Source organism: Microplitis mediator, chromosome 5 (genome assembly GCF_029852145.1).
Source record: "Microplitis mediator isolate UGA2020A chromosome 5, iyMicMedi2.1, whole genome shotgun sequence".
NCBI classification, from domain to species: domain Eukaryota; kingdom Metazoa; phylum Arthropoda; class Insecta; order Hymenoptera; family Braconidae; genus Microplitis; species Microplitis mediator.
In genome coordinates this window covers 12,494,596-12,509,182 of record NC_079973.1, presented here as the reverse complement: position 1 = coordinate 12,509,182, position 14,587 = coordinate 12,494,596, and the positions used below count along the sequence as shown (strand labels likewise).

The 14,587-nt window shown below is 28.1% G+C and overlaps 1 protein-coding gene across 3 annotated transcripts in view; it reads left to right on the top strand.

Annotated features, from left to right (window-relative positions):
- LOC130668130 (uncharacterized) overlaps positions 1 to 14,587 on the top strand; it is a 93,239-nt gene that overhangs the window by 73,900 nt on the left and 4,752 nt on the right. For 2 of the 3 annotated variants that reach the window (XM_057470241.1, XM_057470242.1), the window contains 4 exons: positions 7,649 to 7,854; positions 10,009 to 10,100; positions 11,634 to 11,826; positions 11,901 to 12,380. In XM_057470241.1, coding sequence (XP_057326224.1) covers positions 7,649 to 7,854; positions 10,009 to 10,100; positions 11,634 to 11,826; positions 11,901 to 12,181 — 772 coding nt within the window. In that variant the 3' untranslated portion in view covers positions 12,182 to 12,380. Of the gene's footprint in view, positions 1 to 7,648; positions 7,855 to 10,008; positions 10,101 to 11,633; positions 11,827 to 11,900; positions 12,381 to 14,587 lie in introns of those variants that run through there. The other variant, XM_057470243.1, reaches the window with a different exon arrangement.

Below are 14,587 nucleotides of genomic sequence, written 5' to 3'. Positions count from 1 at the left end.
GATTCGCAGTGAATTACTAAACGAAAGTAATATTGCTTCAGATAAAAAGCTCCCTTTCTGACTTTTCAAGAGCGACAGCTAAGGTTATTTTCTGACAACTATTTTCATCCCAACAAGAAATTGGACTTCGGGTGTCATCGGTTTTTACTCCCACTCTGGATGTTTTACGTGTTAAATGTTCTTCCACTATTCTGTACGCATGCGCAGTTCATAAATGTTTGGCAGTGGAGACAGTTTCCGAAGTCTATTCTCTTACTGAGACCACAATAACATAAAATTCAATTTAGATACATAACATGTCTTATAATAAAGTTTATAATTTTCAGGTTAGGTCATAAGCGCAAAATAAAAATATGAAGCTAATTAACAATTTAAATTAATGTTTCAAAAAGTGATATTTGAAGACCTAGTTTTTGACACTCAAAACTTTCTTGTGCTGTAGCTTCTGACTTAGGCATTAGCCTAGTTTCTGACTGATAATTAAAAATGATTTATTGCTTGTTAGGTTACCTGATATTAAGTTGAAATAAACTAAAATTAATTGAAAAAGAATGAAATATTTATTATAAATACAACACACTTTTTTTTAAGACATAAACAATTTGAATTATATTATAAAATATTAATATAAATATTCATATAAGCAAACACATTATCACCAATGTTAAAAATATCATGGTTTCATTCGAGGGTCAATAACTGTTAAGTACCTATAAAATTGAGCCTAGTTATTGACACTCACATTTTAATTTTAATTAAACATAAAAGTTAATTATAAATTGTGACAAAAGAAAATTATACAGTCATGAATAAGATATGTCTATAATTTATGTGACATCCAATTAAAGTCATAAATATATATAAGAAATAAAATATCTCTGTTGAAATAAATAAGAATACGTATTTGTTCTTTGGCAAAGTTCTAGACAATTGGAACAACGCCAAATACTTTTACTCATAGTTCTAACATTGTTTCTATCCCTTTTTATTTTCTTCATCTTTATTTTTTTCTTTGGTTTTCTGTGTTTCTCGTTTTAGAACGCACATACACATGCCCAATGCACAGATGCCAGTGCCAGTTATTTTTGTGATCCCACGAACAGATGATTGACCGTGAGTTTGTGATCTTGCATTTTTTTATTATTAAATTTAACTGTCTTTTATATTTATTTCCTACATGAACGACGTAGATTACTTATTTTTATAAATAAAAAAACTATATAAATTCTTTCATTGATAAAAATCTTTTTTTTTCTGTTCACGGTTTCTCCTTTTACTTTGGAATAAAAATTTATCTTTCATGCGATACCTCATTTAATAATTTAATAAAATAAAAAAATAAAGGGCATTAAAGAATAATGAACTTTTGATGCCATAAATCGCCGAGTTTTTTGTGATAACTATCGAGTTTCAAAGGGATAAACTCAAGTGGTACGTGAAACACTAAAAAAACTCACCAAAGATTCTACTAAATGGATTTTTCTTTTACGAATACCAATAAATATATATTTACTTCAGAAATAGTTCAATAAAGTACATTTGAGTCTTTTGAAGGTGTTCATGTGTACGATAGATTGATTTTCGATTACTAAACGAAATTATATGAAGCTTTTAGAGTTACTGAATGTCTATCAATAAAATCTTTATATAAAAAAAAGAAAAGAAGTAAAAACATTAAAAATTTTTCATTAGCGTGATGTATGAGTGTTGTGCATTATCAGTGTGTAAAGTCTTAATCGCGGACTTGAAAAATATCAAATGATGTTTGTAGATATATTTATGTTACGCATCTTCTGTGTATTCTATTTCTTCTTCAACTTCCATTGACTTGTGGGATTTCATCGAAGATGTCGTCACAGATTTGACACTTTTCGATGACTCAATTACTTGTTTTGTCTGAACACTTTGTACAGTTTTTGAAGATTTAACTGACGTCATTGCTGAGCTAATATTCATATTAGAAGATTGTTCCAATAAGCTGGCTGTCGTGTCATTTACTGAAAATATAAAAAATATATCAGTAAGTCGTTTAAGTACATGCAGACTAGGCTGTATCAAAAAAATCGACTATTTTTTTTTTTCTTAATTATATCGAAAATATTGTTGGAAATGACGAAAACAAAATACTGTGAAAGTTTAAGCTCTTAATATGAACATTAAGAGGTTCCGCATTGCACTTTTCTATTTTCCATAAGAATAACATAGAACAAATTTTTTTCGCGTCTTCTGATTTTTATGAGTAGCTAACGATGCGTCATAGGAATAATTGGCAGGCATATTTTTGTAGGTAATCAAATGCTCTACAAAAAAAGTTTTGTTCATTTTTTGATAAATCTATTTTTTCAAAAGTTATTTGAGGTTGAAGTCGAATTCATATTAAACTTTGAGATCTTTTTACTTTTCCGGCGAAACTATCAGACCTATTACAAAATATCATTGAATCTTTTTTGTAGACAATTTTATTCCCTAGAAGTTATTGTCAATAAAATTTTTTTGAATTCCGCATTGTTTTCTAGTTATTTTAATTTTAATGTCAAGCTCATAAAAAAATAGTCTTCTGATCGATTTTAAGAGCTTGACATTAAAATTAAAAAAACTAGAAAACAATGCAGAATTCGAAAAAACTTTATTGGAAATAACTTCTAGGGAATAAAATTGTCTACAAAAAAGGAACCATAATGTTTTGTAATAGGTCTGATAGTTTCGCCGGAATAGTAAAAAGATCTCAAAGTTTAATATGAATTCGATTTCAACCTCAAATAACTTTTGAACAAATAGATTTATCAAAAAATGATAAGAAACTTTTTTTGTAGAGTACTCAATTATCTACAAAAATATGCCTGCCAATTATTCCTATAACGCATCGTTAGCTACTTATAAAAATCAGAAGACGCAAAAAAATATGTTTCTATGTTATTCTTATGGAAAATAGAAAAGTGCAATGCGGAACCTCTTAATGTTCATATTAAGAGCTCAAACTTTCACAGTATTTTGTTTTCGTCATTTCCAACAATATTTTCGATATAATTAAGAAAAAAAAAAATAGTCGATTTTTTTGATACAGCCAAATGCAGACATACGAGATAAATTATTTTTAGTGTACATCCCAAATAAAATTCAAACTAGATACTGACTTATGTTATTTTTTATTTATTTATTTTTTTTCTGTAGAAAAATTTCTGATTATAAAAGTGAACGATAAAATTTATAGAGTAACAATTTACTTTCGGTAAAAGTTGAAGCAATCGAATATGATCCGACTAGCATAAAACAGCTGAATATAAGAAGTAAAGCTGGTTTAGCAGCATTTCCTCTATTTCTTACAATATTTTTACCCTTACAAGAGTTCTTTTCGATGCCATTATTGACGCCCGGGGATTATGTGGAAACATTAAGTGCCATCTTTTATACTATTTATTTACTTTGCTCTTAAGTCTTTAACTTATATAGTTAATTTCTTTCATTAAAAATGATTTGCTTTAGACATTTTTCTTTTCTTTTTTTTTTAACCGAACACAAGTGGGTAAATGTTATTTTTTTTAATTCATTTGAATTAAAAATTTAAATATAATACGAAACAAATTTGACAATACTCTGTTATCTATATTATTAAGAGAATAAGGAAAATTTTGTTCCCGTATCTATATGATAGAATAAGTTAATGTTATTAAATTTGGTATTTTTAGAAAGGTCTTGAGTGAAACAAAGTTATTTATATCATTCGTAATACATTTTAATTAGGCGTCAAAAAAAAGACGATCGTATTTATCTTCTCTAAATAAATTAATACTTTGATTGTTCTATCACTGAATATAGCTAAATATCACTGAATATACATCTAATATCTATATTATTAAGAGAGAATAAGAAAAATTTAGTCCATGCCATGTTTCTATGATAATAATTAATGATTTTATAAAATTACGGGTATAAAAATTTTTAAAAACTGTGAGAATAGGTACTGGATTTTTTTCATATCAATAAAAGACAACAGCTTTTTGGTAAACCCACGAAATTTAATGTTTTTTGTATTTTTCGTAGTTGATATATTTTAGAAAAAAAAAATGTATCAACGACTTACATAAAAATTTAATGGTGTAGATTTTTTTTTAAATCCTATAATTAACACAATTTTTCAAATCGATTGGTTTGCGAATTAATGAAAACATTTGAAAGTAAATAGTTAAGACCTTAATAAACGAGGAAATCAAATTTACTAAATTTGTTAGTGATACTCAGGCAGTCACGTAGAGACTGTGGGTTGCTCGTAATTATTAATTTGTTTATTTAATTTTTACAACAAATACTTTTTAGAAATAGTTATATTACAAGAGTTTTCTCCGACTATTCATGATTGATGATAAATTCTTTATTTGTATTTTCTCCAAAGTCAAAATATTAGGCGTAAATTGAACTTTTTCAACGTTTTAAACGTAAATTGAAAGTTTTGGACATTAAAAACTCAATTTGACAGCTTTCAACTTATTCAGAACGTAGATTAGAGTATCATAAATCGAAAACGTAACTAAAACCTATTTAGACTTACAATAAGAAAACATGAGCATACCAAAAAATTTTTTTCATCGATTTCGTAAAAATCCTAAAATTTTATCGTCCGCCTTTCTGGCTCTTAAATAACAAATTCGTATTTTAAAAAAAAATTTTTTTCAGTTTCATACTTCTATCTTTAAGACTGTTATATTTTTTCACATATTATGATATGAAGGTTATGAAAATTGTGATTACAAATATTGAAATAAATTAATTAATGTTATCATTAAACTAAAATTATAGCTCGTGAAGTTACCAATTTTTTACGAACTAAAATACAAATAAATGGTTCAATTTACTTTTAAAACGTTAAAAACGTTCAATTCACGTTTAAAACGTTAAGAACGTTCAACTTACGACTAATATTTCGACTCGGGCATAATTGTTTAACAACTTGAGAGTTCAATCACGAAAATTCCAAAAATTTTTATTATATTAATTTTTTGACTTCTTTGTATATAAAATAATAATTATTGTAAATAAATTTTGGCTTACCTTTGGCGATCTCCATTTTTATTAACGGGTAGATAATGAATTCACTAAAAAATGAAGTGACAGTGATGAGATTGAGCTCAAGAGTGAGTGGAATCACTGCGAGTGGTTAAGTTATTCTAATCTGAACCAACGGAGATGAGTACAAAACCAGTAGGAAATGGGAATCACGTGTTAAGAGTATAAGAGGGGCTGTCTGATGACTAGTTTTATATTTTTCGCGGCCAACTAAATATTCGTGGAATTTAAGCATTAGCACGTCATAAATAATGTCAAGTTTTCATTTCATTTCTTGCTATTTATTTTATTTTGTTTTTGGTTAAACAATAAAATTAAAAAATCTATATAATATATATAAAACTTTCACAAATTGTTTACTTTTTTAATGTAATTAATTTCATTATTGCATAAGTGCAAATATTTTTTTTTTAATTTAAAAAGTATAATCTCATTTTATTATTAATAAAATAATTTCTTTTTCCAATGTATGAGTAACAGTAAATAAATAAATATATATATGGTGACAATGAAAACATTTAAATTCAACTTATATATAACATACAGTAACAAACAAGAAAAGTTGACTCTTTCATACTATGAGTTGAAAGCAAAGTTTGCGGTATATAAAGAGATATAAACCTTTTCATGAAAAAAAATACCTAGGTAATTTAATTTGATAACACTTGAATTATTTCTATGCATATTCTATAATTTATGATAATAATAGAGTGCCACCTAAAATATAAACTGTCACCAATTTTTCTAAAGGTCATAACTCAAATATTTTTGATAACTTTTTCTCTAAAAAAATTGCATCTTTATTCTCTTGTAAAATTTTGTAAATGTGAACTACAAAATTTCTAAAAAATTAGTAAGAATATATTTATATTTTTGATCATTTTGTTTATTGAGTATTAATTTTTTTTTTGGGATATTTATTAAAGATAAAATTTTTAAAATACAGCTTAAAATTTTTATTCTTGAAAACTTGGAATTGTAAAAGTTTTGTTTTATTTTCTGGCGGAAAAACGTTAAGAATAAATTTTTGGATGAATTTTTAACTCTCGGAAACCATTGAAGTTTTTAAGCCCTCGACAGGTGTTTGATCCAAGTGACCCAGATACAATACGAGACCAACGGAACGAAAGTTTGTAACTTCCCGCGGTGTAAATTACAATTTAAAAAAAAAAAAAAAAAAAAGGAAGTCAATAACGTTTTCAAGCTCTCTAAATTCGGGTTCAGAAATAAAAAAGTTAATTTGAAATGATAGTTTTTTCACGACTATGGCAAATGTCATTATATTTGTGTATAAAGAAAGAATGATAACTTTATTAGTTGTTACATTACGAATACAACAGCGAAAACTTGTGAAAATGTCTGAGTTTAACTTGAATATGAATCACCTATTCTGTTGATTGATACTATGCTTCTCGTGCAGCATCATCAATGATTCATGTAGGTTTAAAAATACGGATTTAGCTTCAGATACATTCAATGGATTGAAGCCAACAATTCATTTTTAGGTAGATTTTTCAAAAATTTAACTATTGTATTTGTCTTCATGGTCGATTTTTCAAGGAATTTTGTCATAACCTATCATTATTAGTCGAGTAGGGTCCAAAAATACCATTCGTTAAAAAATTTGTATATATATATTAGGGTGGCGCAAAAGAACCGACTATTTTTTTTTCGATCTCGCATGAAAATTTGTTGGTTACGATGTTTTAAAAAGCCTCTCCAAAAATCAGCTCGATAAAAAATTTTCAAGAGGTCGTTCACGAATTTTGAATTAATATATTTATCAGTTATTACAATAAATGTATTTTCTCGTGAGAAAGTAATTTCTATTTTGTATAAATTTGTTTAAGTGTTAAAACTTCGGATTGGATTGAATGCAAATTGAAATGAAACCTGCGTCACTCCAAAATCGCTCTGCTAAAAAAAAAAAAATAAATCAATAAATTCTGATGTGCAGTGATTTTTTTCTTGAAACTCTGACACTCCAAGTGACAGAGTGAATTTGATCCGAAATTTGTACACGGTAAAAAATATTTTTTGGACATCGCAATGTCAGTATGGCCGTCAGGCCCATACTGCGTTGCCATGTCCACATTGCTTCTGGCCGATAAACCTAGTCTAACGACATCTATATAGTTTTGGTGGTAATACGATAGTATACATTGATTGACACGCCACAAATTATGGGGGGAAAAACTAGTAGCATTGTGCCCTCGCCATTGTAGTATGGGTCTCAGGGCCATGCTGTTTCGCCGTGTCTGCTATGCATACGTGTGAGCAATACAATAGCTCCAGTACTATACAGTATAGTAAATAACGCCATACTTCTGAGACTCGTTACAATACTGTCTTTGAATATTTCACATACTATTTTGGTATCTGTCTTGAGACCATACCAGCATGGTGTGGAACGCCATGCATTTCTTACCGTGTATTTACTTCATATTTTTTACAGTACATACATTTATTTAAAATATTCTTATTTAAATGAATTTTTTTTTTTTCAGGAAAATTGAAATATAATTCATTTTTCATTTGCCTTCCTTTGCTTTTCTTTTGTTAAAGTAATGAATATATTATTTTTCAGAAATAGTAATGTGTCCGGTGAAAGGTCGCCATTTGAAGGATCATGTTGCAGTGGACAAGGTGCTGTTTGCGACAGTAGTGAAAGTGAAGCTGAAGAAGGTTCTAAGTACAGAGTAGTTCTACTTGGTGATTCGGGCGTTGGAAAAACTGCATTGGTTTCGCAATTTATGACTAGTGAATACATGAATACTTATGATGCAAGTCTAGGTGAGATTAAAACTATACAACCTATGCTTACTATATGTTCATATAAAAATCATCCCTTTTCTAACAAATCAAAAAGTTAACCATAATAAAATTACACTAAGAAAAAAAATGACTTTTAAAATTTTGTATTTTTTTCTTACAAGAAATTATACTATTGGAATGTATCAGTCTAATATACATTTTTGGTGCAAAAGTTTGAAAATTTCATTCAAAATCATAATCTCAATCAAAGAAATCTGAGCTCAGCTCGAGATATGCTGATCTTCTTTTTTTCTGAACTACTGTAAATAAATTCCGATTTTCTGTTGCCAAGAAAATTATTTTTCAACTTAAATATGGAATTAATAATGCAATAATTTTTATTCAAAGCAGGCCTGATTTGCGCGCTTTATGACGTCTGCGTTGCGAACCCTAAACGGCTGTTTATCGACCGGTGCAAAGAAGTTGAGTAAAGTCCAAGTAGATGTCCTCGACTTCCCATACGAAAAAAATATATATCCGGATATATCCCGGCCAATCTGCATATAAACGACATATATAAAAATGTATGTCTCATATATGCAGATTGGCCCGGATATATCCGGATATATATTTTTTTCGTATGGGTTCCACCGGCGTTGTGAAACGTGAGTGTTGAAATGACATTTCACCACGCGTCTCAAAATTTTTAACTGAGCTCCATCTATTAAGCATCATAGGAACTCGTTGAACAACTTAAAGTTTTTAGTCAAAATGTAAGTTGAACGGCTAGTACACTAAATATGGCTGCTTCAATTCATCATATGTAGAGTGCTGTATCACATGGTTGTCGCTGTGCCATTTTTTTAGAGTCGATGGTTTGTTGTAATTTCGGGGGTGCACCGTGTCGCTAAACAGCCACAGATTCCGCATCGCAAATTGTCACAAATCACGTAAATCAGGCAATTGTTGAATAAAATATAGTACATAGTAGGTTACTCAGATAGACTTTTCCCGGCGAGCGCAATGATTTCAGCACACGTCTCCGGGGCACATACACGGGCCTCCGGAAAACATTGCACTCACCACATAAAGACTATCTTATAGTAACCTAACTATGCAACATGCTATTATTAATTTACTACTTTAAAAAAATATTGTTTTTCCAAAAGTAAATTTTTTGTCCAGTCTTATATTAAAGAAAACACCTTCAAAAAATATGGCTTATTATTTTGTCTATTTTCCATACATCTATATTAAAAAATCCAAAAGTCAGAACTTCAAACGCTAATATCATATGATCATTAATCAATTAACTTTTTTATTAATATGGAATATTCTTTGACAGGATAATATTGACAATTTTTCTTTACTTGTTCGAACAAGTTAATTTGAAATCATAAATAAAATAAAATAAAAACTAATATAACTATATTTAACTTTATAATTTGTATTTAATTTAAATGCTCTGCTAGAAGTCGTCAACAGTGTTGGTATTAGTTTTAATATTTTTTTTTTAATTTTCCGCTTTGAAAATTAAAAATTTTCAAAAAAAAAGAGAAGTTATTGGTTTCAGTCGGTTTTGAAAATCGAGTTTTATTAGATCTCGACGTTTTAAGGTCCTATTAAGTTCTTCTGACCATCATTAGATAGACGCCTGTGTGTGTGTGTGTGTGTGTGTGTGTGTGTGTGTGTGTGTGTGTGTGTGTGTGTGAACTTTTTTGTCCGACGATATCTTTGAAAGAAGTCATCCGATTTGAATGTTATTTTTTTTTATAAAATCGACTCTTATGGAGATTCGCGGGGGCGTAATGACTGCAAATTTTTGTTTGTTCAATCAAAAAATCAACAGACTGTGAATTTAATATAAATATCACTGACGTGACAATAAATTTTCATACTTATCCTGCAATTATTCACGTTTTAATCATAAATGAAAATATTACTATTTAGAATGATAGTATTTACTGATCACATTATCATTATATTACTTGTCGTTCTCAATTTAAATAGTTCATTTTTTTCCGTGTAAAAGTGCGATGTGAAACTTCATAATATTAATATTACAAGCTCTAAATTTCACAGGCGTACTCTTATGTCTCAACAAAACTTTTTAACCTGTTTCCAAAAGAAAAAAAATTTTCGTTTAGGTATATATTTATAAAGTTATACTAGATGGTATTTTTCTTATTACAGATGATGAATTTGGAGAAAAAACAGTGTCAATTCTTCTTGACGGCGAGGAATCTGAAATGATATTCATCGATCACCCTCACGTAGAAATGAGTGTAAATATACATTATTTAACTATTATAGCAGTAAAAATTACAATAATACAATTTGGATGAAATGAATATTAACAATTATTGATTTTATAATGCATTTATTTGACGCTAAAAGAAGCAGTAAATTCAATTAATATATTAATAGATAGGAGAGAATAGTATGGATCGAGACAACTCTTGAGTAAATCGAATGAGGAGAGTTGAAAACGTCCATTCAGTTTAGCAACTTTAAATTAAAAAGTATTAAAGGGATTTAAAAACTTATAGTGAAGTCTGTATATAAAATTACTGTTAGGAATAAATAAAAAAATTTTACATTAAATTTCATTTGATAACTTTTTATTTTACTTAGAAGTAATTATTGAGCTCTTCTAATCAGAACCAAAACTTTATTGTTTTATTAAGGTGCTTTTCTATGACGATTCTACTACACGAAAAGAAAATTATGGGAACTTTTGCTATGCATTCTGGGAATCGTTCCCACAATGGTATAGGAATTTTACCCATACTATTATAGGGATAGTTCCCATAATATATAGGAAAAGTTCCCACTATGGTATGGAAATAGTTCCCATACTATTATGGAAACCATTCTCATAATAATATGGGAATCGATCCTATACCAATATGGGAACCATTCCCATAATATTATAAGAACTATTCCTATATCATTATAGAAACCATTCCCATCATATCATAAAAATTATTTTTTTCAAAATAGTGTAGAAATTTCCCTCGTGATATGGAGAGATTCAAATGAAGCTTCTTCAACACTAAATTTGTTAAAAAAAAAAAAATTTTTGTTGAAAACTTTAATGTTCTTGCCAAATACAAATTTTTTTTCAATGTTTGAATTTTTTTTTATACTTAATAATATTTCTGCGTATTGTATAAGTGATTACCACACTTTTCTTTAAATTAATATTTTCATGATAGTATGGGAACCATTCCCATAATATTATGGGAATAGTTCCCATACTATTATAGGAACGTTTCTATAATGTTATGGGAATGGTTCCTATATATTATGGGAATGATTCCTATAAAATATAGGGTTCATTCCTATATATTATGGGAATGATTCTCATAATATTATAAGAACAATTCCTATAAATTAAGGGAACCATTCCTATAATGTTATGGAAATGGTTCCTATAATTTATGGGAATGATTCCTATAAAATAGAGGATTTATTCCTATATATTATGGGAATGATTCCCATAATATTATAAGAACAATTCCTATAAATTATAGGAACCATTCTTATAACGATAGGAACCATTCTTATAATGTTATGGGTAGCATTCCCATAATTATAGGAACTGTTCCTATAATTATGGGAAACATTCCTATAATTATAGGAACTGCTCCCATAATTTATGGTTATAATTCCTATGCTGGTATAGGAAAAAATTTTATAGAATTATGGGAACCGTTTTCATAATTTTCTTTCCGTGTAGAAAATTGATAAAATTTTTGAAGCGTGAATAAATTTAATTTTAAAATAGTAATTAATATTTTTTAATGATATTGCAGTTAGAAAATTCATTATCTACTTATGAGCCGCATGCTTGTGTGGTTGTCTATTCAGTTGTATCACGTCCAAGTTTTCAAGTAGCTGAAGAAATGCTAAATTATCTTTGGCGCGAGCATTATACTCAAGATCGATCTGTTATTGTTGTCGGAAATAAATCTGATTTAGCTAGAAGTCGTACCATTGACGCTAATGGTGAGTATTTTTATGCTTTTTAAGTAATTCAAAGAATATTTTTGAACAATAAATTAACGAATTTTATATTTAAGAGGGAAAACAATTAGCTACATCACGAGAATGCAAGTTTATTGAAACATCAAGCGGAATTCAACATAATGTTGACGAATTACTTGTTGGAATTTTGAAACAAATCCGTTTGCGAGAAACACGTGATAAAAAATTACGGAGACAAGGTAGTAAAAGTAAAATTCTTTCAAAATTGCATGGCAGTAAAACTGCCCTTAGTCTTAATTTAGCGCGTGAAATTTTGAACAAAATGTGTATGAATGATAGTAAAAGTAAAAGTTGCGAAAATCTACACGTACTTTAAAAAAAAAATTCTAAAATATAAATAAATACTGTTTAAAAAAAAAATTGAAATAATTTGAATGAAAACATATCTCACTTTCTATATCTCCTCCATGCTTTCTATTGAAAAAGTAAATGAATATATAATAAAATTTACTAAAATAAATATAATAACTGGAAATATATTTTTATCAAAAGTGTTTTGTATCCAAAATGTCTAATAGCGCAATATGACAATTTTGTTTTTTTATTTTTTGTAACAAATATAATATATACTATGTATATTTGGATAATTTATTGAATGAGGGGAAATAATAAAAAATAAAAAATTTTATTCTATAGAAATAAAATATAATAATGTGATTACTGATAAATAGATCAGTACTTTTAGTTTGAGTAATTTATTCATAACGAATCTAATTAATTTTGTATGACAGTAATTTATTACTTTTCGGATAGTCTGCTATTAAAATCTAAATTGAATTTTCAATCCTGTTTGAATAATAATAACGGCGAAATGCATCGCAGATAATTCAATTTTTAATAGTTGTTTAAATAATAACAAAAAGATGAATATATTTTTCAATAATTTAAAATAAATGATGATAAAAAATTATTATTTATTATAAAGAAAATTTTGTTGAAGAATTTTTTCTCAGATAGTTTATTTAAACTGATATCACATAAAAAATAATTAATATATAAATACCATAATACAAATTAAAAATTTTTTTTCATACGTCATTATGGCGCCTGATACCTATACTGGAAACTATATGGAAAATGAACCATTGTTTGTTTTCGAACTCGCTACTCACCACCCAAGATTATAAAAATTGAAAAAAAAAAATTAAAATTGTTTTAGTAGGAGCTTATTTGAAAGTTTGGTAATTGTATAAAAGCGGGGCTGCCTACGCTTTTGATAAGTAAAAGCCAATTTTATACATATTGCTTTGAACGAACGTTTTTCAGCAAGTATTTAGTAGCTTATTGAATAAATTTTTGCTTAGTTAGATCTTTCTTAAACATCAATATAAATTTTTGCATAAAGTATAAAATATGCTTAATTTTAATATCCCGAGTCAAAATTAAAAGAGTAGTTTGAACCTCAAAAGCCTCAGTTCTTTTGATGTTGGACTTGCCGCTAAATGCAATATGTTATTTAAGTCCGTGATGTTCTACACTGTGAAAAATTCCCAATAAATTTTACTATGGATGCCGAGTAACATCGGACTATAAGAAAACTGATTCAAAATTTACAAGTGTCCCATAGTAAACGTATGCGCAGACTACCCGATTGTGGCCTTTGCGCATACGTTTACTATGGGACACTTGTAAATTTTGTACCAGTTTTCTTAAAGTCCGGTATTACTATGCACCCATAGTAAAATTTGTTGAGAATTTTTCTCAGTGTAAAAGTAGCGTATGAAGGAGTAAATCACTTTTGTAAAATGGTATTTTTTAACCATCCATGGCCTACCATATATTTTAAAATGCTATTTAAGTCCTCAATGGCCTAAACGATGCGCATGAAGGACTAAATCACCTTTTTAAAACGATGTTTAACTCTCTAAGGCCTATCATACTTTTAATATTTAACTTCGAATGAGCATAATTCTTTAGCATGATATTATTGTTACAATAATAGCTGCATTCTAATTAGATAAAGATATTTATAACTGATCGTGAACATTCGAGTAGCAGTGTGGCAGGGATTATGCTTCATATTCGTTAGGTCTTGGTTTCGAATCCCGGCGGCAGCAGATTATTTTTCAGCAGTTTTTTTCAAATTCTTTGGCAGTTTCCGTTTTCCAATACATCGCTTCTATTTATTGTTCACATAAGATAATTAAAATTGTTTTAGTAGGAACTTTTTTGAAAGTTTGGTAATTGTATAAAAGCGGGGCTGCCTACGCTTTTGATAAGTAAAAGCCAATTTTATACATATTGCTTTGAACGATCGTTTTTCAGCAAGTATTAAATTAATTAAATTAATTAAATAATTAATTAATCATATACTAAGATGTCAAAGGTTCTAATTATTCAATTCGAACTTCGAATAATTTATAGTACTAGTTCTATTCGAACGTTAATTTTAAAAAACCTTAATTTTGGTATCGTCCATAAGAAATATAAACGTGAAGTTAATCTCATCTGGGTCTCATCCACAAGAACTATACTTGAGATAAACTGCATTTATAAGAGAAAAAATTTCACCTAAGCGGGAATTAAAAATTATTTTATTTTTAATTTTTAATTTATTAAATAATAAATATCAAAGGACTTAAATTCAAAGTAAGAACAACATTTGGTTTCATTATAAATATAGTTAAGTAATATTGCAGTTACATAGCAATGTATAAAATTTTCTTAAATTTTTCTAACCTTACATTCGGAGACTATTTCTTCACGTCAACAATACTAACCA